We start from the raw sequence: 22,967 nt of genomic DNA, 5'->3' as shown, positions 1-22,967 counted from the left end.
AGGCTCGTGAATTCTAATTACGGGTTCTTGTCACCTGCCTATCCATCCTTCCCGTAGGAAAAAGACAGTCGTGGCACTGACTGTCTGCAGAGTGGGAATGGGAAAATGTCCCAGAGAATCTATCTGTGTTTTGAGACAGGATTTCGCTAAGAAGGTCAGGCTGGTCTCGAACTCAGATTCCTACGCGCTGGGATAACAAGCGTGAACCGCTATGCCTGGATTCGAAAGTTACTTTCATTCATGTATTGTCGGGTATCCCCCAGAGAAGACTGCTCGGACATAGGTTAAGCCGATGGAAAGTTTTTGTTTTGTTTTGGTTTTTGCTTTTGTTTTGTTTTGTTTTTTTGTTTTCCACTGAGAAAGGGTTTCTCTGTGAATCAGTCTTGGCTGTCCTGGAACTCACTCTGTAGACTAGGCTGGTCTCGAACTCACAGAGATCCGCCTGCCTCTACCTCCTGAGTGCTGAGATTAAAGGCGTGTGCCACCATTGCCGGGCTAGAAAGTCTTTATTAGCACCACAGGAACTACAAAGGGCGTTCACGATCCCAGTGTAGCACTAAGCCTTTTTTCAGGCTGAGTTGTTTTTTGTTTTTTTGTTTCGTTTTGTTTCTTTTTTGGTTTTTCAAGACAGGGTTTCTCTGTGTAGCTTTGCGCCTTTCCTGGAACTCACTCTGTAACCCAGGCTGGCCTCAATCTCACAGAGACCCTCCAAGCTCTGCCTCCCGAGTGCTGGGATTAAAGAGTGTGCCACCACCGCCCGGCTAGGCTGATTTTTTAAGGACAAAAGTCATATTCTGGGTTGGCATACTTGAGTTAACAAGAACAGTTAGCTAGCCTGACAATAGTAGTATACACCTTTAATCCCAGCACTTGGGAAGCAAAGGCAGGTAGGTCTCTGAATGTGAGGCCAGCCTGGGCTGCAGAGTGAGTTCCAGAACTTGAAAAACCAAAAACTAACCAAAACAAACAAACAAACAAACAAAAACAAATAAAAAGGCAGCCCAAAGAGGGGCTACAGAAGCCAAAAAGCAAGGTTAGCACATTTAGAGATTTCCCAGAACTATGGGCTTTGATGGATTAGGGCTTTGTTTTCATGTTGGCAGGTGTTGCTGTCTATGTGCTGAGTTTCACAGCGTGAATGATACTTCTAGCAGATAGTTAGTTGTACTAAGATCTGGGGGGCTTACTAAGGTCTGGGCCTGTTACACATTCGAGAAATATTTATTGGATGCTTACTCCTTATCAAACACATCTACAAAGAAGGCACTGCTGAAGAAAACACAAACCTTCACAGATCCTGAGGTCTTTGTAAAGGTGAAAAATGAACAAGTCTATCCTACGGTTTCACTCATCGTATCAGACACCACTCCCTGTTCATTACTGTCCTCAAACCTCAGAAATCACAATTTATACATTCAGTAAGCTGAGAGGCCCAAACCCAGAGCCCTGTATTAGTTGGAGGAGACTTTGGGAATTAAATGTTGGGTCTGATGGAAATAGTTCCATGGGGAAAATGGCTACTGTATCATTCTTGTCATGGATTTTTTTTTTCCCATTTCCAGAACCTTCCTCTCCCACATGCAGCCCAGGTCCTTCTTCCTGGATTATTATAGTCCATTCCACGGCATCTCAGCTTCCTGCTGTCCCACAGTAGGCACCCTCTGCCATAAGGATGCTGTTAACACCTTCGTTATTCTACGCCCTTTCCTCAGCCAGATCTCATCCCCTGGCTTCCGGGATAGTCTAGAAGCAAAGCCCCTACAAATGACTGTCATCTCCCCTCTGCTCACTCCCGGCACCCCAGGCACCCAGTTTAGCTGGCTTCCCCCAGCTTTTGCACTTGTTCCTTGTTCTGCCTGTAGATGGCTCCTCTTCCGGCCTGCTTTGAGGCCTTGGTTTATAAATCTCTGCTGAATGCTTAAAATTTGTATGCAAATGAGGGGCAGTGAGGGGCTAGAAAAGGGTGATATAAAGAGAACTGCTTTCCTCCCTTTCCATAGTCTGGTCTCTGAAGTTTCCCTCATTAATGCCTTTTTAGCAAATTGTGTGTGTGTGTGTGTATGTGTATGTATGTATGTATGTGTGTGTATGTAAGTGTGTGTATGTGTATGTATGTATGTGTGTGTATGTGTATGTATGTATGTATGTATGTGTGTGTGTATGTGTGTATATGTGTATGTATGTATGTGTGTGTGTGTATATGTGTATGTATGTATGTATGTGTGTGTATCTGTATGTATGTATGTATGTGTGTATGTATATGTATGTATGTATGTATGTGTGTGTATGTGTGTGTATGTATGTATATGTGTATGTGTGTGTATGTGTGTGTGTATATGTATATGTATGTATGTATGTGTGTGTGTATATGTGTATGTATGTATGTATGTGTGTGTGTGTGTGTGTGTGTGTGTGTGTTGGGGGAGATGCACATGCCACTGTACATGTGTGGAGGACAGAGGACACCTTGAGGGAGTTGGCTCTTGATGGAGTTTCCACCATCTAAGTCCCCAGGGTCAAATTCCGGTTATCAGGCCTGATGCTGAGTACCTTCTAGCTCTAGAAGCCATTGATTGAATGACTGATTGATGGCCTGTACACTCAGCCATCTCACTGGCCCTACACAGTGTCATTGACGCAGTGTCCAGACCTAACTGGTGCAGGAGCCTCTTTCAACATTGTAATTCTTTTAGTCAACATTGTAATTATTTGTGGAGTTATTTGTGTACACCTCCGTTCCTTTCACATCTTCCTAAAACCCTGATTTCTTATAGGCCTCTGTGGCACCTCAGTGCACTGGAAATCAAGACACCCTGGCCTGTGGATCCTCTGTAATGTGACCCCTCCCCACTCATATGCATATATCTGAACAGCACTGTAAGATCTTCCATCTCTGGGTCTTTTCTTCTGATTGAAACATTCTTTGCTTTCCTGACTTCTCTCAGCCCCACCCCCAGACTCTTCCTCCTGGGCAAGATCAGTTTCCTCATTTTGGGCTCCCATAATCCCCTGGGCTTTGTTCATCTCATCCCTTTCTGGTGGCAGTTATAGGGTGTGTCTGTCCACGGCACTGTGAACGCTCTGAGGACAGAGTTTAGGACTGTCATGGTTAGTGAGTATCCAGTATCACTCACAGGACAGTTACAGAGTAGGCTGTCTTTGGAGGCTCTGGGAGTAGGTTAAGCATCCAGTAGGCTTTTTTTTTTTTTTTTTTTAAATATGGAACGCTTCACGAATTTGCGTGTCATCCTTGCGCAGGGGCCATGCTAATCTTCTCTGTATCATTCCAATTTTAGTATATGTGCTGCCGAAGCGAGCACCCAGTAGGCTTTTTAAAGGTCTACTCCTATGTCTTCTTCTTCTTTATCTTTTTTTTTTTTTTTTTTTTTTTTGAGACAGGGTTTCTCTGTGTAGTTTTGGTGCCTGTCTTGGATCTCGCTCTGTGGACCAGGCTGGCCTCGAACTCACAGAGATCTGCCTGCCTCTGCCTCCTGAGTGCTGGGATTAAAGGCATGCACCACCACCACCACTACCCCACTTGTCCTATGTCTTCTAACTTGGAGTACCCATGGTTGTTGGGAGTGTGCATTAATTCTAATTATTCCATGGTCTAGAGCAACAAGTTCCAACAGTATAACTGAGGCTCTGAGCAGGGTCCCATTGATTGATTATGCCATTTCATCACTTGATAGAGCCAGAAGGTAGTCAGCAAATTCTTTGGGGGGGGGCTGAGTCTCTCTCTCTCTCTCTGTTTTGTTTTGAAACAGGGTCTCTATATAGCCCTGGATGTCTTGGAACTCACTATGTAGACCAGGCTGGCCTCAAACTCATAGAGATCTTTGTAAGGGCATGCACCACTATGCCTGGCCCTGAGCCTGAGTCTTTTCTTCAAGACAGAGCAGATAAACTTTTTGTGATGGGGTTTCATAGCCACAATAGCACTCTTACAATAATAAAAATGCTCAAATGGGGTTACTTTATAAAGAAAGTAAGTTTATTTTTGGCTTATGGTCTGGAGCAACAAGCTCCAACGGTATAACTGAGGCTCTGAGCAGGGTCCCATTGATTGATTATGCCATTTCATCACTTGATAGATTTGTTTGTTTGTAAACAGTGCCTTGCTATGTAGCCCCGGCAGATCTGGAGGCCCTCAATTTACAATTCTGCCTCAGTCTCCTGAATGCTGTGAAATTAGTGGCCTGTCACCACTTACAGTCCAAATGGCTTTTTTTTTTTTTTTTTTTGGACAGGGTTTCTCTGTGTAACACTCCTAGTTGTCTTGGAACTTGATTTGTAGACCAGGCTAGCCTCGAACTCACAGAGATCTGCCTGCCTCTGCCTCCTGAGTGCTGGGATTAAAGGCCTGCGCTATCACACCCCACTGCAAATGGCCTTCTTGCTGGTTGCCTTGAGACAGCCAGGACATCACATGGTATTGTGTCTCTCTAGCTCTATTTATAAAGCATCAGAATGCAATCATGGGGACTCCATCCTAAACATCTAATCACTTCCAAATGGGCCATCTCTAAACACCGAAGAGTAGCTTTCTCTGCTCTTGCTTAACATAAAACTTTGGTGACTGAATTCTTAGCAGGGTGGTGGCGGCCACTCAGGCCTTTAATCCCAGCACTCAGAAGGCAGAGGCAGGTGGATATCCGAGTTCAAGGGCAGCCTTGTCTACAGAGTGGGCTACACAGAAAAACCTTGTCTTGAAAAACTAGTAAATAAATTCTTAGATAAATTTGAGGATAAACTATTGTCAAGCTCTAACAAGTCCAATTTCTTTAAAAATCCCTGTACCAGAGAAGCACACACAGTAGGCCCTACAGACTTCTTACCCCAAACTAATCTCCGAGTCAAGAGGTGCGGAAGATGCTGAGGGGACCTTGATACCTAAACACCTGAGGAGAGGCAGGGAGGGGGCTGGCAGGGAGGGGGCTGGCAGGGAGGGGGCTGGGCTTAGTAACAGATGGATTCGCAATGGGAGGGGCTGATCTTCACTCCTGGGTCCTCTTAGTGGGGGAACTAAGACACCGACAGTCTAGGGACTAAGGGTATCAGAATCCAGGCTCATAGACTCTGTGGAAAACAGGGGTCGGGATACCTGAGTCTGGGTGGAGATCCCATACAGAAGTGTTGGAGTACACATTTAGGTTCCCTGACAGGTATAATCAGTGTCAGTGGAAAAGAAGCAGACAAGTAGGCACGTTCGACAGAGTGTTTTTATTGGCTTTCTGCACCTGGCAGGTGCCCCATGCTATCCCGACAGGGAAGGACCGGTACACGTCCCCCGAAGCGGTACGTGTACTTGCGCCCACCGCTCTTGAGCACGATATCGCGGCGGTAATAATAGCGCAGACCTCGGCTCAGTTTCTCGTAATTCATTCCCGGCTTCCTCTTGCGCTCGCCCCACAGCCTGGCCACCTAGGACGCAATCCCGAGGTCAGATAGGCGAGGGGGTGGGCCTTAGCCACTATGGGTGGGGCGGGTCTTAGCTGTGATGGGCCGGCGGAGGGGGTGGTTGGAAAGGGGGGTGGTTGAGGGGGTGGGGTGGGGCCGAGGGCTAGGTTAGGCTCATCGCCGGACTAGGTTGGGTTTGCCGGGCCTAGGGCGCTCTTTGGGGTCTCACCTCTTTGGGGTCGCACAGCTGGAACTCGCGGCTGTTGCCCGTCCAGCGGATGCAGCTGCTGCGCGCTCCGTCGTGGAGCAGCTCCAGGAGGAACTGCCACAGCTGAATGGGACCTGCGAGGTAGAGAGAGGCAGGTGAACGCCAGGCTTCTCAGACCCAGAACACTTCGCTGAGACGACCCTAGGAGTCGGGGAACCTTCACGTCGAAGGATAAAAGGTTCAGGTTCTCCCGATTTAGGACCCAAGAGTTTAGCTCTGTCCCTCCTCGGGCGTCTGTGAGTTCGGATCCCTCCACAGTAGAGACCCAAGAGCCAGTTCCAGGCAACCTGAGCCCCATCTAGGAGATTCACAGGTTTGGTTTCCCCACCTCGAAGACCCAGGCGTCTGAATGCTCCACTTTCCTCTTTCATAACCCAGGGGCCTACCTTCTTGTCCCCTTGGTCCCTAGAAAGTCACCCATGTCCCTTCACCCCTTCCTTGCTAAGTTTCTCGGTACATAACCCCGTCCCCTAGCTGCCAATTTCCCATATCTCGTGTCTTTTAGTTACCCTGACCCCACCCTCCAAAGTGTCCGGGCGCCATCCTTCTCCGTTTGACTTCACCTTCTCTGCAGTTTGCAGGCTCTTACCTCGGTGGTTAGTTTTGAGGTAGCGAGTCAAGGTGGCCGGATCAGACTGCTGGCTCGTTTTGGAGGGCGTGGTGAATGCTGGACTCTGGTACGCCTCGCAAGGGATGCTGCAGTCCTGCAGCCCAGTATTCCACGAGGTGTAGTCTAGACCCGCAGACCCGCCCCACGACATCTGACAGTCAGAAGGCGCTTCCCCGCCCAGGCCATTGTCCCAATAGGTGGCGCCATTGGTGCCCACCGAACAGTCCCAGCTGGCGGTGCCCCAGGCGGCGGGAGGGTGCGACCACGAAGGGGCCCCTCCCGCCGAGGTGGCAGGATGTTGGCCGGTCGCCCCTTCAAAGCCAGCGAAGGGGGTGGGGCTTGTGCCTGGAGGGGCGGGGCCTGGCGTCTGTGAAGCACAGCTCCACCCGTCCGAGGTGTTGCACCCCAGGTCTGTCCAGTCTCGCGACCACGGAAGGGGGTGGACAACCGGCTCTGTGAGGAGGACAGACCTTAAGTGAGGGGAGCCCAGCAGTCTTGGTTCCCTGCACCCTTGGGAGTTTTAGGGGGTTGGCGCTTTATATAGCCTTGAGGATGTAGGTGTCCTTAGTCCTAGTCCCGCTTCTCTAAACTCAGCTCTGGTGTGTCAGGATCTGGTTCCGCTCTTCTCACATCCCTTTCCTACACACTCACCCGCCTCACAAGGTATTTCCTCCTGCGGTAAAGCGGGGCTCCAGTCCAGCTCTGGGAACCCTAAGTTGGACAAGATAGCAGCTGAGTTTACGGATGATGTGAGCAGTGACTTAGGGTCCTTGGCCACCCACCCATGCCTCCTTCAACCTCAAGAGTCCAAACATGCTACCTCCTCCCTGTCAGCCCCCTCATGCCTTCTTCTAAAGAGCCCAGCTTGCCCCGCTTCCCCCCAGCACCCAGGGGGTCCCGCCCGCAGCCACCTTTCCAGCGGTTCTCCCCTGTCATCGGTGTGATCGGTGCGTCCCCTTGCAGCGCCACATCAGGGAAATAGAAACCAAATTCCGCTCCTTCTGCGGGCAACAAGGATGTTCGGGCCGGGTCAAGGGTCGAGAGGCTCGCATCCTTGGACCCTTGCATACACTTTGTCCCAAGCCACAGCAGCCTACCCAGTCCTGTCAGCTTGTCCCCAGGAGGCACTTCCTGCAGTGACGCTTCCTCGTAGTTCCACAGGTCCATGGATGCTTGTTCTGGTTGTTCTGGTAAAGAAAGGAAAAGTTCCAAGGGTAAATGGACAAGCTGGTAACATGTAGGGACCCAGGAGCCTGATTACAATCCTCGTTTCTCTCAGACCCAGGACTCTAGACTTCTGCGACCTCCTTCCCCAGGAAACAGAACATTGGTCCCCAGTCCCTTCTCCCTCTCTCATACACTTAAGCCCCAGGCTCCCAGCGTCTGGAAGTTCCCAGGTCCTTCCTAGTTCAGATACCCAGGCATCCGTCCAGCACCCAGTTCGTTGTGGCTCACCTCTGGCAGGTTCCTTCTCTCCTAGCCAGGGGGGTCTCAGCCCCATTTCATACCATGCTCCCTTCCCGGGGGGCCTGAGTAGGGGAGGGGGGAATTTTCCGAGACGTCAGAGCTGGGGGTCGCAGCCCGGGTCAAGTTGCAAGGATGGGGGCGTGGCCAAGCTGCACCCCCTGCTTTAGGGATGCACTGGTCCCTGGAACTGTCCCCTTTCAGGGGTGAATTAGGCTTGGAAAAGGATTTGGGGAACAAGGGCAATGCAGGGCTCGGGGTGCTGAGGCCTAAGAGGTGCTTACGGGGTAGTTGGGATGGGGTGAGGGGCTTGGATAGGTTCCCCGTCTTGAGGACTTGGTGCCGTGACATGAAAGGTGGTGGGGGAGGAGGGTCTGGGGTCAGCTGGGCAGCTCTGGGCTTATCTGCAACAGGAAGAGGGATTTCCGGCCAGATGCCCCCTTTCCCTAGTATCAGCCTACGTCACAATCGGCAGGGTGACAGACAGATGGGTGGGGTGGGGGGGAACCCAACCCTGAATCCCTACCAGGCACAGTTAGAGTCTCCTGAATAGTGGCAGTCATAGTCAAAATAACATCAGCGTGCTATAATAATAGTAAGAGTAACTGCTACCGTTAAATGAGGGTCTGCTGGGTCCAAGGAGGCATACACAACAGGCCTTCATTTAATCTTAAGAGGGAGATGTTTTCATAAAATGGAGGGGGAAATTGAGGCATGCTTTCCTCTCACATCTCGTTCTGTCAAGATCCCATGTCTTTCTGGGCTATAGCAGTCCCTGACAACTGGGAAATGTTGAGTATGAACTGAGTGTGAGTTATTGCATGGAAGAATCTTATTACAATTATTTTAATTTTTGGAAAAATTATTTGGTGACAATGGTAGGCTGGGAAAGATAGCTTTATTAGAAAGTGAAAACATTTAGGGATGAAATGTTTGCAGCTTGCTTCAAATGATCCAGAAAAGAATCACACGCACAATGTGAAGATGTATATACATATTTGGGACATAGCTATACCGAAAAGTGTGTGTTTGCTTGTTTTTTAAACTGAAACTCAGTAACTAGGTGTTCTGTCTGCCTGTCTGTTTGTTTTGTTTTAATTTGCTAAGCCTGGCAAACCTTCCGTAGCCTGGCCTCAGACAATATACATGTGCCCATTTTTCTAAGTAAGTACTTACTTAGTAAATATTAATAGGTAAATATTTAGTATTGAAATTTTTGAGGCCATTTTAGTATTTGATTTTAATATTTGTAAGTAAATATTTAATATTAAGGGCATTTTTACTGCCAGATATGGTAGCATATGCCTTTAACTCCAGCACTAGGGAGGCAGAGGCAGGCAGATCTCTGGATTTCAATACCAGCCTGGTCTATATAGTGAGTCCAGGCTAGCCAGGGCTACAAAGTGAGACTCTATTTAAAAAATAATAAACAAATAAATATAAACTTTTTAAATAATTTATTTATTTTACGTGTATTGGTGTTTTGCCCACATGTATGTCTGTGGTGAGGGATCCCCTGGAACTGGAGTTACAGACAGCTGTGAGCTGCCATGTGGGTGCTGGGGATTGAACCCGGGTCCTCTGGAAGAGCAGCTGGCACTCTTAATGCTGAGCCATCTCTCCAGCCCCACAAATGTTTTTCTTTATTCGTGCTGGCAAGTGCTCTCTCACTTAGCTGCATCTCTATCCCTTTACCCTTAACTTTATTGTTGTTGTGTGTGTACCAGAACATGCACGTAGAAGTCTGAATCAGACAACTATGTGGAGTCAGTTCTCTCCCACCTCTGTGTGGCTCTGGGGATTGAACTCAGGTCCAGACTCGTGTGGCAAGCACCTTTAGCCATGGAGCCACCTTCCCATTAAGCCTTTGTTTTTTATTATTTCTATTTCTTCCTCCCCCCTCCTACTCCCCCCTCCTCCTCTTCCTCCCCCCTCCTCCTCCTCTTCTTCCTCCCCCCCTTTTTTTTTGCATTGCTTCCCCCCCCCTTTGTTGTTGTTGTTGTTTTGAAACGAGGTTTCTCTTTGTATTCTTGGCTGTCCTGGAACTCGCTCTGCAGACCAGGCTGGCTTCAAACTCACAGAGATCCACCTGCCTCTGCTTCCTGAGTGCTGGGATTAAAGGTGTTCAACACATACAACTGCATGGCAGGTTTGTACTTTTAGTGTGTGTGTGTGTGTGTGTGTGTGTGTGTGTGTGTGTGTGTGTACACTGTTAGAGGTCAAAGGACACCTTCTGGGGGTTAGTGCTCTCTTACCACCATGTGGCTCCTGGGGATCAAACGCAGGTCATCAGAAGTGGCCACAATGTGTCTCTCCCTACCGAGCCATCTCACTCACCCTTGGTATTTAGAACAAGGATTTGATTATGCAGCCCAGGCTGGCCTCAGATGGAATTGTTGATGCTCCCCTTCCTTCTTCCTGGGTTCTGAGATTATAAACATGCACCACGATGCCTAGCAAACGTTTTTTAAAATTTATGTGTAGGAGTGTTTTGTCTGTCTGTATACCATGTGCATACCTGGTGCCCATGGAAATCAGAAGGTGGCATTGGATCCTCTGGAAATGGAGTAATAGATGGTTATGAGCTACCATGTGGGCACTGAGAACCAAACCTAGGTCCTCTACAAGAGCAGTCTTGTACCACTGAGCCGTCTCCCCAGCCTCCTGCCCCAAATCTTTTTAGTACACGCTTCAGAACTGACACAGCCCCTTCATTCTTCAGAATTTTGGAGGGTGAGGGAGGCATCACTGCTCTTGTATTTTATAGAAAAACTGAACCTCAAGAGAACAGTCTTGCCGGGCGGTGGTGGCGCACGCCTTTAATCCCAGCACTCGGGAGGCAGAGCCAGGCGGATCTCTGTGAGTTCGAGGCCAGCCTGGGCTACCAAGTGAGTTCCAGGAAAGGCGCAAAGCTACACAGAGAAACCCTGTCTCGAAAAACCAAAAAAAAAAAAAAAAAAAAAAAAAAAAAAAAAGAGAACAGTCTTTTGGGGCTGTGATTGGATCCAGTTTGAGTGAGTCATGAGCCCCTGGGGGGATCCTCCAACCTCCCAATCCACCCACCCACCAGGGGCCTCTGAATCTGGCCTCTCCTGTCTTCCTCTTCTCTGATTGTGGTCCCTAGCTCTGGATCCCAGTTGTACTAGCCTGAGGTGAGGCCTTGCCACCCTGTCTCCTGACAAGTGTCTCTCTCACTGCTGAGTGTCCCTGTCCTCTGTCTCTCTGTACCACGCTAGCCACTGTACTGTGGTAGTTCCTACTCTGCCTCACCTCCCTGTCCCTGTCTCTGCCTGTTGTATCTTCTCTTGGGTCACCTTTTCGTCTGCTCCCTTACTCCTTTAGTTGTGGGGAGAAGGGATTCAGGGTAGGAAGGGCTGGCCACCGGGAGAAGGGAGTCTAAGGATTCTGGGGCTGAGTGGTCCATTCCAGGTGGCAGGGGGCTAAAGGGCATTTCCTGCCAGGGAGGGAGGCCCTCACCCCTAGGGCCAGACTGGAAAATGTGACGTCAGAGAGGGAGTTGTAAAGTAAGGGGTGTGGGGACGCAGGAACAAAGAAATTTGACACCTCTCCAGAGTCATCATCTAGAGAGGTTTGGGATTCTCTCTCCACTCTCAAGGAAGTCTTCCTTAATTTGTTCTCAGTTCAGGGTTCTGATGGGTGTGTTTCTGGGAGACCTCCACACCTGCTTCCTACACTCCAGCCCTGCACCTCTGCCTCTGGCTTGGGCCTACAGTGGTAGGCTTGGGCATTTCCTTTCTGATCTTTTCTTCCTTTTTTCTTCTTTTAGAGACGGTCTCACTTTGTAGCCCTGGCTAGCCTATATCAAGATATTTATAGATATGAGACCAGGCTGGCCTCAAATTCATAGATGTCTTTCTGCCTCTGCCTCCCAGTGCTGGGACTAAAGGTGTGTGCCACCACACCCAGCCAGTTTTTTTTTTCTCTGAGTCTGGGTCTCATTCTGTGGAACCCTTGGCAGCTCTCCTGCCCCAGCCATAAACATGGATGCTATCACCCCAGCTCAGGAATTCCATTTTGTAGGCTTTTGAGACAGGGTCTTGCTGTGCAGCCCAGACTGGCCTTGAACTCATAGTGATCGTCCTGCTTCAGCCTCCCAAGTGCTGGGCTTCTTATGCTTCACCAACTCAGGCATCAGGGCTCTAGTGTCAACCTTGGTTTGATGCCTAAGCTTTGTCTCAGCTTCCTGGGTTCAGTGCTGTCTTCAGAGGAACGTTTGAGCCTAGGTCTGGCGTCCAAGGTCAAGCTTGAAGCTAGGGACAGACCCGAGATGCAGACGGCTAGTAGGTTTGGAGAGGGAAATAGAAGTAGGAACCCAGAAGCCTGCAAGAGATGCTCAGCAAAGAAACACCTGACGTCCACAAGGTGAGGAAGAGTGTGGAGTCTCAGCTAGACATGGTAGTACACACTGGGATCCCAGCACTTGGAAGACCGAGGCAGGAATGCCCACTTTGAGGCCAGCCTGGGCTACAAAGCTAGCTCATGGCCAGAATTCTGCCTCAAAACACCACCTTGCTGGGTGGTGGTGGCTCATGCCTTTAATTCCAGCACTCAGGAGGCAGAAACAGGTAGATCTGAGTTTGGGGCCAGCCTGGTCTACAAAGAATTCCTCCTTCAGGTTGTGTGTATCCTCAGGTTAGTTCCTGGGCTCCCCAACCATGACCTGACCACATCCAGGCCTGTCTGGCTTGGGGTCCAGGGAGACAGTGTATCATGAGCTCTAAGAACTGTAGAAAACCACAGAATCCCCAGCATTGCCTAGATCCTGGATAGATGGAAGTCTATCATGAGGTGCACTCTACAAGGGCGGGGCCTAGATAACCCCCCAATACCCTACTTCAGGAACCAAGCTAGGCTTGGCTTTGGCCTTGTTTCAGCCCCTCTTCCTCAGACAGAATGGGCTACACTAGCCACACACTTGAGATTTTAAGAGGTCAGAGGGTAGAGGTAAGGCTCTGATGGTAGGGACCTATCTAGTACACACAAAGCCCTGAGTTCAATCCCCAGTACCCCATACACTTGGTATGGTAGTGCATGCATGTAATCCTAGAGAGCTGGGCTCCCAGCCCAGGTTGGCCTCAAATGCTTGTTCCTGCCTTAGCCTCCCAAGTGCTCGAGTATAGTTGTGAAGCACATCCAGGTTTGAGGCCAGCCAGAAACATGAGATTCTGTTAGATGAAACCAAGAGAGGGAGCTGGTGAGACGACTCAGCGGGTAAAAATGCTTGCCACCAAGTCTGAGGACCAGTTTGATCCCTGGAACTCACATGGTGGAAGGAGAGAACAGATTCCTACAAGTTGTCCTCTGACTTACACACACACACATACACACTAAATGCTTAAAAAAATCAAAAACAAAAGAATAGGCACACACTAGAGGCTTGACATTATACATCTGAATGTTTGCTGGGTAAACTTTGGAAGCTCCCACCTCTCAGGTGGGGTGCGCTAGGCCCTATCGGCTGACCGTTTCTCAGCCCAGTCAGGGATGGAAATGAAGGTCAATTTATTGAAACTGGTTTTGGACAGGTGAGTGGACAGCGGGGTTTCCCACAAACATCTGTGAGAAGGAGCTAGCGCCCGGCTGGGTGGGAGCGGGTGCCAACCACAGACCCTATCTGAGGCCCAACTTTTTCTTTTCCTTCTGCTTCTTGCGGACCACATCCAGGTTCCGGTCCTTCCACATGCTCTTGCGAAGCTTGATGGGCCGCGAGCCCACGTACTTCCCTGTAGAATGGAGGGTTCCAGGTCAGACTTGGGAGGTCAGGCTTATGTCAGGTGTCTACCACACCCTCTATCCCAGGACAGGCCTCACCCACCGTTCATCTCCCGCATGGCTCGCACATAGTCACTGGGGTCCTTGAAGCTCACAAAGCCATAGCCCTTGGTTTTGCCTGTGCGCTTGTCACGGATCACCTTAGCCTTCAGGAAGGATGGGAAACGGCTGAAAGCACGTGCCAAGATGTCATCATTCACCTCATTGCCCAGGTCCCCGCAGAAGATCCGGAAGTCATCTGGGGTTAGGAGAGGGAAGAGGTCAGAGCATCCCCAAGGGCTCTTCCTTCTAGCCTCAGTCTCTGCCCTGGGACAGTAGTAACTGCCCTTTCCCACCGAGGCAGAGGGACCAAGCTGCTGCCAGTACTCACAAATCAGGCAGAGTTGGGACAAGTTTGGGCATCTGGCTCCAGAGTCTCCAGTACCCATTTTTCAAACAGGTTCTTGTTATGTAGTAGCCCAGGCAAGTGCTGGCTAGCCTTGGTGTGAACAATCACACCCAGCCAGAGTCTACACCTTAGCCCCGAACTGCACAGCCTTTCCTCACCTACAGTGGTCACTTACTTCTGCAGTGAAGCGTCAACTCTGTCCCAGCTCTAGCCATTTCTTGGTCCTTTGTGGCCCCGCCACTCACCAACCTTCTGGCACAACACCACACTCTTCCTCAGCTGGGCTGCCTCTGCAAGTCTGCTCTAACTCCACACTGACATGGGAACACACTGCCTGCCCCTTGTCCAAGGGACCTCTCCTAGCATTCTTGGGCTCATCACCAGGGCCCACACCTCTACTGGGCATGCTCTTAAATTGCTGTCTTCTTCCTTAGAAATAGGGACTGCATGACCAAGTAAACTGAGCCAGGCCACAGCAAGACTGTGGCAGGAAGGGAGGCAGCAGTCGAGGGCTGGGGTGAAAGGCAGTTTGCTCTGTCCTCAGCTATGGCTGAAGCTGCCTGTCCCATGATTTCCATGGTGATTAAAGACATTATTTATGCCAGGCGACGGTGGTACACACCTTTAATCCCAGCACTTGGGAGGCAGAGCCAGGTGGATCTCTGTGAGTTCGAGGCCAGTCTGGTCTACAGAGCGAGATCCAGGACAGGCACCAAAGCTACACAGAGAAACCCTGTCTTGAAAAGCAAACAAACAAACCAAAAAGATACTATTTATGAGTGAGTTAGGCTACCCCAGGAAGAAATAGTCTAACAATCCAGAGAGTAGGATTTTTTAGCAAGGCCATTGACCTAGACTTAAAAAAAAAAAAAAAAAAAAAAAAGGTTGCAGAGGTGTACCCTGAAGCCAAGTATCCACAAGCTGACCCCTCCGCTAAAACTTTTTTTTGGAGGGTGGAAAAAAGGGTCTCACTATGTAGACTGACTGGCCTTGAACACACTGGCTTCTGCCTCTGGAGTACTGGGATCAAAGCACATGCCACCATGTCAGGCCAGCTAAAACATCTTTGAGGGCAGGCCCTCTTCTCATTGCTTACAAGACCCACTCTTCCTACTGAAGATGACAATCTGGGCACGGTCTGCAGGGGAGTTCTAGCAAGCAGAGTTCCACCAGATCCTCCCCTGCCCACCTAGCTTTATGGCCATGAACCTGGGCCAACAGGAGGATGCTGGCTGGGATCTGGACACCATCTATCCCATAGTTCTGCATCAATGACTACTCATTTCTTATGGGTTTAGGACTTAGCTAGCAGTTAGCTTCTTTCTTTTTGTCTTAAAAAAAAAATACACATACACACTTTTTTTTTTTTTTTTGAGATAGGGTCTCGCTATGTAACTATGGCTGACCTGGAAGTTGTTAAGTATGCTGGACTTGAATTCAGAGACATCTAGCTATGTAGCCCTGGCTGTCTTAGAACTCACTCTGTAGACCAGGCTGGCCTCGAACTCAGAGATCCACCCGCCACTGCCTCCTGAGTGCTGGGATTAAAGGCGTGCGCCACCACACCCGGCTAGACTCTTACTTAAGATGTGTGTCTGTGTGTGGGTAGGCGCACTTGTGAGTGCTGGTGTCCCTGGAGTCTACAAGCAAGCGTCAGATCCCCTGGAGTTGCAGTTATAAGTAGTTATGAGTTGCTTCATGAGGGACGGAACTCAGGTCCTCTGCAAAAGTAGTGCACACTCTTTACCCACTGAGGCATCTTTAGTGTCAGCTTGTCCCCTTCCCTGCAGTACTGGAGATGGAACTCGGGTTCACATACGCTAGGCAAGTGCTTCACCACGGAGCTACAGGCCCAGGCTCCACAGGCCAGTTTAATCCAAGAGAAAGAGGAGAGGCTGGGTATAGTGAAGCACACTTGTAATTTTAGCGCTTGGGAGGTTGGCGTAAGAGGATGGTGAGTTCAAGACTAGCCTCAGCTACGTAGAAGACCTGGTCTCGACACCAAAATAAATAAATAGTTACTGTTATTTTCTTGGCCATTTTAATAGTATCATGACATGAAAGATGAGTACTGAGGGGTGAGTACTGAGGTACTGGCTAGGGATGTTAAGCAGTTAGTAGATTTGACTGTATTGGTGAGTTCTATCCATAGCACTGCATAAGCGGAAGAGTGGCGGCACATGCCAGCACTTCAGATGTAGAGGCAAGAGAGTCAGAAATTCAAGGTCTTACTTGGCTACATAATGAACTGGAGGCCAATCTGGGCGACATGAGGCCTTGCCTCACAAAACAACAAAGTAATAATCTCACCTCTTGTGTCAAACAATAAGGAATGAGGGGACACAGCTCTGCAAAGGCAGGGTTCCATGGTAGAATGACTGCCTAGCACAATGTGCATGGCCCTGAGATCCATCCCTAGCATTGCGTGCGTGCGTGCGTACCCAAAAATGTTAACTGTGGAATCTTGTATCACTGTGTGCTTCCAAATTGAAAATTCAGACTCCTCTGACTCAGCAGGCCAGGTTCCCCATGAGTAAGAGTCTGAAGGCCCTAGTACCAAACTGGGCACGGTGGCTCACACCTCTAATCCCATCACTCAGGAGACTGAGCCAGAAGGACTGAAGTTAAGGACAGCCCAGGTCACAGAGAGAGATCCTGTCTCAAACCAAACCAAACCAAAGCCCTAGAGAACAATTATGCCCACCCCGCCCCACCTGAGAGGAGTCCTGCCCTCCAGGCACTGTGGAGTTGCCCTTCTTCCCCTTCCCTGCTGGTGGCCCTGGAAACTCAGTACAGTCTGTTCTTGGATGGCTCGTGTCCAGCCTCTCACTTTGGTCCACTCACCAGCATCCCACTCCAGCAGGCTGGGGTCCTCCCAGCTGCTCCCTGCTGCTGTGCGGATGCAACGTTTCAATTTCTCTGGCTTCCCTTTCTTCTTGTCTTCACCCAGCGGCTCTGGGACCTGTAGGGGGCAGGGATGGGTGTTGGGAGTCTTGTGCTCTGTACTATCTCCAGTCCTGGCATCTCTCATTCAAGTGCTACATACACTTCCAGATGAGGAGTGTGAGGGGCTGCCTCCCCTTGTCTACACCCGACCACCCTTTGCCTAGACTGTGTTGCTGTGTGGAAGCTCATGGGCTTCTGCTGTCTCCCAGCCCCTTCAGTCCCCTTGCTGCATGTTCCACGCTTACCTCTAGGGCCATGAGGCCAGGAGGTGGTTCAGGCCGAGGGGGCCGGGGTCGCGGACGCAGGGACAGGAGCTCAGGAATTCGCAGTGGAGGCAGCAGGCCACGTACCACCTCCAGTGGGAGGGGAAGGGGCTCGGACTCAGGCAAGGGCATGGCTAGGGCCAGCGGGAGGCTGGGACCAATGACTGCAGGGCCAGCTGGGGCTCCTCCAGCCCCCACAGCCACTGCAGCACTAGCTTCCTCCAGGCCAGCTGCTGCAGCCACTACTGCCTCTTCCTTCTCCTTCAGGCCTAACCCAAGGCCAAGGCCCAGCTCTCGGGGAGCTGCCGGCTCTTCCTGTGGGCAAGGGGAGGGTGTGAGGAGTGGGCAGCTCACAGGCTCACATCTTACTACCCCCACTGTGTACAAAGCAAGGGTCTGGGAACCAGGGAACAGGGAGCAGAGAAGTATAGTCAGTTGGCCACAGAGAGACACAGGCAGCAAGGGAGACAGACACAGGTGAATGCGCACAGGGACAAAGAATGAAAGGAAAACGGAAACACATGGAATAAGTCACAACAGGTGTTTCTCTGCTCTGTTTTGTTTTGACCCCCTCAGACAAGACAGGGTTTCTCTGTGTAACAGCTCCGGAAGTCCTGGAACTGGCTTCGTAGCCCAGGCTGGCCTTGAACTCACAGAGATCCGCCTGCCTCGGCCTCGTGAGTGCTGAGATTAAAGGTGTGCGCCACCACCGCCCGGCTCAGGTGTTTCTCTTTATACTCTCTCCCACATAGGAGAAAGCTGGGCATGGTCCACAAGCCTCTACCCTCCTCACTTGGGAGGCTGAGGCAAGAGACCTGTAAGGCCCAGGTCAGCCTGAGCTACAGAGCAAGTTCTTGTCTCCAAAGAGCAAAGAAAACAAAGACTTCTGTCATACAAAGAAACTAAACAACAGAGGTACAAAGACACAGAAAAAAGTCGGGGAAGGAGAGACGTAAATATAGTGAGTCAGGACTGGGAGCCCCTACCCACTGTACCTTTAATCACAGGAATCAGTCCCCACTTACCAGGGGAGGTCTTAGAGCAGCCATAGAACCCAGGGGTGGTCCAGGGGCACGAGCCATTGGTGGCAGCATCATGGGTGGTCCAGGAGGCCCAGGCAGAGGGGGTCCAACCAGAGCCTGGTGTGGGGGCCTCAGGGCCATAGGTCGGGGGCCACCTGCTGCAGAAGAGAGAGCAGAATCTGTCAGGGTGTTAGTGGGGAAGTCCCAGGGCTTGGGGGAAATTGCTTGGCAGGGATCATGACCCTGGCCCCTCACCTGCTCTCTGTAGCACGTGGGGGACGAAGGCTGGACGCAGGATAGGGGCCCTCTGAGGGGCCACAGCTGTGGGAGAGAGAGATGGGGGTGTCATGGGGGACAGGGACACTTGGGGCAAGGTGTTTGTGAAGGTACTCTGAGCACCAAGAAATCCTGAAGAAGAGGCTGGGGACCCTTCTAGATGAGGTGGTCTTGCCATTGCTTCAATCAGCAAACTGATTTGGAGGGTTTCCTGTGGGCCCAAGCCTGTTGTGAACAGTGCTAGGAATCCAGCAGACCACAGGGTCCAGGGAGTTCTGGGTTCAGGATAGGAGAAAATCCATGTACTGCCAGAGAAGGGCAGCCCAGGGAGCTGTCAGAAGTCAGGGCACCCTGACCCAGCCAGGGGACTTGAGGACTCCTGGAAAAAGGGACCCATGAGCTAGGACCTCAGGAAAATTAAAAGTCAAGCAAAGTGTGAAATATCACTGCCAAGGAGAGTATATATAAGGAAAACCTTTCCTCTCAAGTATAGGTGGTATCTCAGAGGAAATGGGGGTTTGGGGAGTCCCAAGAGAAATACTGGGAGGCTGCATCAAAGCAGCCTTCCTGGTTGACCAATGGTATCTTCCTGAGGGCACAGCAGGTTAGGAATCTGGGCAGGGTAACTAGGTCAGATTTTCACTTTGATAACTTACTAAAGAATAAATATTAACATTCATCAGATAACATCAGATTAAAAAAAAAGACAGGGAAAAAAAGACATGCCGGTAAATGTAGTACTTGGGAGGCAGAGAAAGGGCTTAGGTTTGATGCCAGCCTGGGCTGCACAGCAAGGCTTATTTCTAAGAGCCAAGGGCTTGGATGTAGCTCAGTGCAGAGCACATTTGAGGCCCTAGGCTCATCCCCAGCACAACAAAAGAATAACAGTATTAACAAACACAATTAACAGACCTTTACATCCAACGGAGAACAACCACCTCATCACACATTCTCACAAGTAAGGTCATAAAAACTGACAGTATATGACTGTGTGTGTGTGTGTGTGTGCATATACACCTGAATGACCAGAGTGGGAACTGTGAGCAATGGCTGGTAGACAGGAAGGTTTGAAGGTTACAGCTGAGTGACAAGAAGCAGAAGAGAGAAGGTTCCTTGACTTTCTCTGACATCTCAGCCATGCTTGGAGCTCCTGAGTGTGGTGGGTGGGAGATCAGGATCTCTAAGCAGCCAGGTCACAAAGGGTCCTGACCACTAGTGAGTCACCTGGTGCTGGTCTAAACAGTTTGTCTCCCCTCATTAATAGTATGTCACGCTTATTATGTGACAAAAATCACGAGTTCAGCCCTTCACAAAATTTGCTTGTCAGAGGAAGCAAAAGGTGGTAAGCGTAGTAAGCAGACTGGAAGAGCTTGCTGGAAGGTGCTAAAAGTTGAGGAGACACTGTCAAGGTTTCCACTGGGGAGTGACAGGAGAGGGCTGGGACTGAGAAGAAACTGACGTGAGACAATCAGGAAGTGCACGGTCAGGTGTGTACTGTCTGAAGACGTCATCAGAGCGGAAAGGAGTCTAAAGCAGATCTGGGCAAGGAGCCGGAGTTTTTAAACCTAAACTAGTGTGCCTGGCCAAATGTGGGGTCCTGGTCCCCAACCTACCTGCTCGTCTCAGGAACATGGCTTCTCGAGCCTCAGGACTGTCCAGGTGACTGCGATCAGCAGGGCCAAAGCCAACTGTGGGGAGGAGAGAGGAGGATGGTGGGAGGCTAGCTCTGAGTATCCCTTCTTACCACCCAGCCTGATCCAGACCCTCCCACTTTGTTACTTACCTGGGCCCACAAAAGGAGGGCCTCCCACCATGGGAGGAACTACTGTGGCTGCAGCCGCCGCCCGGGCCTCCAGGGTCTGTTGGACCTATTGGGGAGAAGGAGGCCTGGTTCAGAGTGGCTGATCAGCTCCAGCTGGCTCACCCTGGCAGGTTGAGACTTTTACCCCGTGCTTTATGGGCCTGGTGATATCAGGCTCTGCTACAACGTCCCTTCACTGGGGCTCCTGGAGTCACTAAGTAAATCTATTATTATTAATATCTTCCAGGGTCAATTTCTCTGACTCAGCTTCCCTATAGTACTGTCTCCCATCCAAGGAAAAACCAAGTCCCGGATTCATTTCTGAAATCAGGCATGTTCAGGGCAAGGCTGCACACCCCACAGCACTATCTCAAATAATGTCCAACTCGTCATCCCTGCTTCCCACATCCATCTCACCTAGACTATTAGCCTCTTCCTCCATCTCCTAGAATTTACCTTGACTTCTCTAGTCTATTATCCAGACAGCCAAAGTCAGCTGTAAATTGGACCTTTATCACACTCCTGCTTAGAATTCTCTATTAGTTCCTCATCTCAAAAGTAAAAGGCGGTGCATGCTTTTAATCCCAGCGCTCAGGAGGCAGAGGCAGGCGGATCTCCAAGAGCTTGAGGCCAGCCTGGTCTACAAATCCAGTTTCAGGACAGCCAGAGCTGTTACACAGAGAAACCTTGTCTCAAAACCTGCCCCCCCCTCCCACAAAGTAAAAGCCAAGCCAAGATTTTTTTTTTTTTGGTTTTTCGAGACAAAGTTTCTCTGCGTAGCTTTGGTGCCTGTCCTGGAACTTGCTCTGTAGACCAGGCTGGCCTGGAACTGTACCGTCCTGGAACTTGCTCTGTAGACCAGGCTGGCCTGGAACTGTACCGAGATCCACTTGCCTCTGTCTCCTGAGTGCTGGGATTAAAGGCGTGCGCCACCACCGCCTGGCTAAAAGCCAAGATTCTTAAAGAAGCCCACAAGACCCTGCAAGATCTAGCTTCCATCACTGTCTTGATCTTTGCCACTTTCCCTTTTGCTCACTCTTCTCTGGCCATTAACCTCTCTGCTTTTGCTTGAACACTATGACAATTACAGATGTTGTCTCAGGATCTTTGCATGGACAGCTGTCTGCTGGGGGATAACATTACTCCAGATAGCTGCATGGTTTAATTAACTTGTTTATATCTTTGCTTTACTAACACCAAAACAAAAAGGCTGACTTCCCTAACTACTAATAAAACTTTGCCCTTCTTACCACTCTCTAATCTCTTTCTCCCTACTAAAATGTAAATGCCAAAGAAGCAACAATATCTTTTCTGTTTTGTTTTCTATATGCCCACTGCTTGGCGCAGAGAAAGCAGTCAAGAGCTGCTTTTGATATATATATATTTTTTCAGTGCAAGGGATTAAACCTATGTCTTTGGCATGCTAGGCAAGAGATCGATCACTGAGCTGCATCACAGTCCACTTACTAACTGCAAACAGAATCAATGTTTCTTTTGCTGGCATTTATTTAAATAGTTCCTCCCTGTTCCTTTCTTTCCACTAATCATATAAAGCTGACTATTAAGCACCTGGAATATTATCAATGAGACTTGGGAATGATTTAACGAAGTATACATTTTACTATTTTTGTGATAGTGGTGGGCTTAGAAACTAGAGCTTTGCACAAGGTACGTTAAGTGCTCTACCACTGAACTACTTCGCAAATCCGTGAGTATAAATTTTCAAGATGTTTAGATATAACACTATATAAACTGCAGAAAGTTTAGATAGTTCCCGGCACTGCAGGAAGTCCTATCAGACAGGATGCTGTAGAATAGATGCTTTCAAAGGATTAAATATACTCTGCCTTGCATCCCAAGTTCCTGGCACATGAATTATTTGTCATGCTAATTAATGAGCCAGCCAAAATGTCAATCGCTCCCCATAGATAAACCGTTACTAGGATCAAAACATTGTGTTCCCCCGACTCATAAGCTGGAGCTCCCGCCTTACTTGCTGGTACGTGTTGGTGGCGATAATCGGGCGGATCACAGGAGCTGCTGGGACCTGCATGGCTTCTACCGTGGGCACCGCAGGCACAGCAGTTGGGATTCCGGTCACCGGAGCTCCCAGGACTTCTTGCTCAAACCTGAGGGAGCGGGACAGACACCATAGGTCAGATCTTCTCACCACGGCTGGGGCGCTGGGCACATCGCGACAGCGCCTTCATCCCAGCCAAAGCCTCCCCGCGCACGTCTCCATGCCCCGAGTTTCTCGGGTCCCACGGCCCCTTATGGAGCCGCATCTCAGGCCTTTGAAGACCTAGAGACTCCAGGGCTGAGTGGGTTTGCCTGGAAACCTCTTTTATTCCTCCTTCTCAGGGCCTTACAGGGCCATTTCCGCCTCCATTTCTTTCAAGCGTTCCTCGCCGCTCTTGCCCGGGAGGCCGACACCAGGCCCCGGGACCACGGGCCCTCCCGCAACCGGGAGTCCCGGAGCCGGCCCCGCCCCTGCCATCGCTGATGCCGACGCCTTCGCCGCTCCTCTCAGCCGCCGCCGTGGATTCTACGGTCGAGCCCCTAGCTCCTCAGGGTGGGAGCCGGCCGCTGACGTATGGACTAGCGCGACGGATGCGCTGCGTGACGCCGTAGGCCCAGGAACAGGGGCCAATGAGATATGGCCACACCCCCAGGGAAGTACAAGCCAATCAGAGTGTTGGAATGACGGGCCCGGAAGGGTCCTGCATCTGTCGGAGC

General features: G+C 50.2%; 2 protein-coding genes and 1 non-coding gene across 4 annotated transcripts; all 3 read right to left on the bottom strand.

Annotated features, from left to right (window-relative positions):
- Positions 1-3,213: 3,213 nt before the first annotated feature.
- Positions 3,214-3,320, bottom strand: LOC131902823 (U6 spliceosomal RNA). Its single transcript, XR_009377109.1, has one exon. It is a non-coding gene; the product is annotated as a U6 spliceosomal RNA (small nuclear RNA).
- Positions 3,321-5,204: 1,884 nt separating this feature from the next.
- On the bottom strand, positions 5,205-8,166 carry Etv2 (ETS variant transcription factor 2). The gene is made up of 8 exons (XM_059276261.1): positions 8,027-8,166; positions 7,734-7,807; positions 7,376-7,465; positions 7,190-7,279; positions 6,930-6,989; positions 6,258-6,731; positions 5,630-5,742; positions 5,205-5,424 (listed from the first exon to the last, which is right to left on the bottom strand). Exons 2-8 carry the CDS (start codon positions 7,777-7,779, stop codon positions 5,224-5,226), a joined length of 1,074 nt encoding a protein of 357 aa, XP_059132244.1. The 5' UTR covers positions 7,780-7,807; positions 8,027-8,166; the 3' UTR covers positions 5,205-5,223.
- Positions 8,167-13,248: 5,082 nt separating this feature from the next.
- Rbm42 (RNA binding motif protein 42) lies at positions 13,249-22,847 on the bottom strand. Of its 2 annotated transcripts, XM_059275712.1 has the most exons (10): positions 22,601-22,846; positions 22,225-22,360; positions 20,214-20,298; positions 20,044-20,118; positions 18,410-18,475; positions 18,158-18,333; positions 17,115-17,447; positions 16,768-16,885; positions 13,579-13,773; positions 13,249-13,486 (listed from the first exon to the last, which is right to left on the bottom strand). In XM_059275712.1, the coding sequence occupies exons 1-10, from the start codon at positions 22,726-22,728 to the stop codon at positions 13,374-13,376; spliced, it is 1,425 nt and encodes a 474-aa protein (XP_059131695.1). In that variant the 5' UTR covers positions 22,729-22,846; the 3' UTR covers positions 13,249-13,373. The 2 variants fall into 2 exon arrangements, with proteins under 2 accessions (XP_059131695.1, XP_059131703.1); XM_059275720.1 differs by lacking the exon at positions 18,410-18,475 and having other exon boundaries at positions 18,158-18,312; positions 22,601-22,847.
- Between the last annotated feature and the right edge of the window lie 120 nt (positions 22,848-22,967).

This window comes from Peromyscus eremicus, chromosome 1 (assembly GCF_949786415.1).
Source record: "Peromyscus eremicus chromosome 1, PerEre_H2_v1, whole genome shotgun sequence".
NCBI classification, from domain to species: domain Eukaryota; kingdom Metazoa; phylum Chordata; class Mammalia; order Rodentia; family Cricetidae; genus Peromyscus; species Peromyscus eremicus.
This window is presented reverse-complemented; position numbering and strand designations above follow the sequence as displayed.

Bases quoted from the DNA above. Each gene is read 5' to 3' on its own strand.
- Etv2 (XM_059276261.1), bottom strand. From the start codon at position 7,779: ATGGGGCTGAGACCCCCCTGGCTAGGAGAGAAGGAACCTGCCAGAG. The intron at 5,743-6,257 runs GTAAGAGCCTGC...TCTACCTCGCAG, and splicing joins CCTCAAAACTAACCACCGAG to GTCCCATTCAGCTGTGGCAG. The intron at 5,425-5,629 runs GTGAGACCCCAA...ATTGCGTCCTAG, and splicing joins AGCTGTGCGACCCCAAAGAG to GTGGCCAGGCTGTGGGGCGA.
- Rbm42 (XM_059275712.1), bottom strand. From the start codon at position 22,728: ATGGCAGGGGCGGGGCCGGCTCCGGGACTCCCGGTTGCGGGAGGGCCC. The intron at 13,774-16,767 runs GTGAGTGGACCA...TCCTAACCCCAG, and splicing joins CCTGCTGGAGTGGGATGCTG to ATGACTTCCGGATCTTCTGC. The intron at 13,487-13,578 runs GTGGGTGAGGCC...TCCATTCTACAG, and splicing joins AGCCATGCGGGAGATGAACG to GGAAGTACGTGGGCTCGCGG.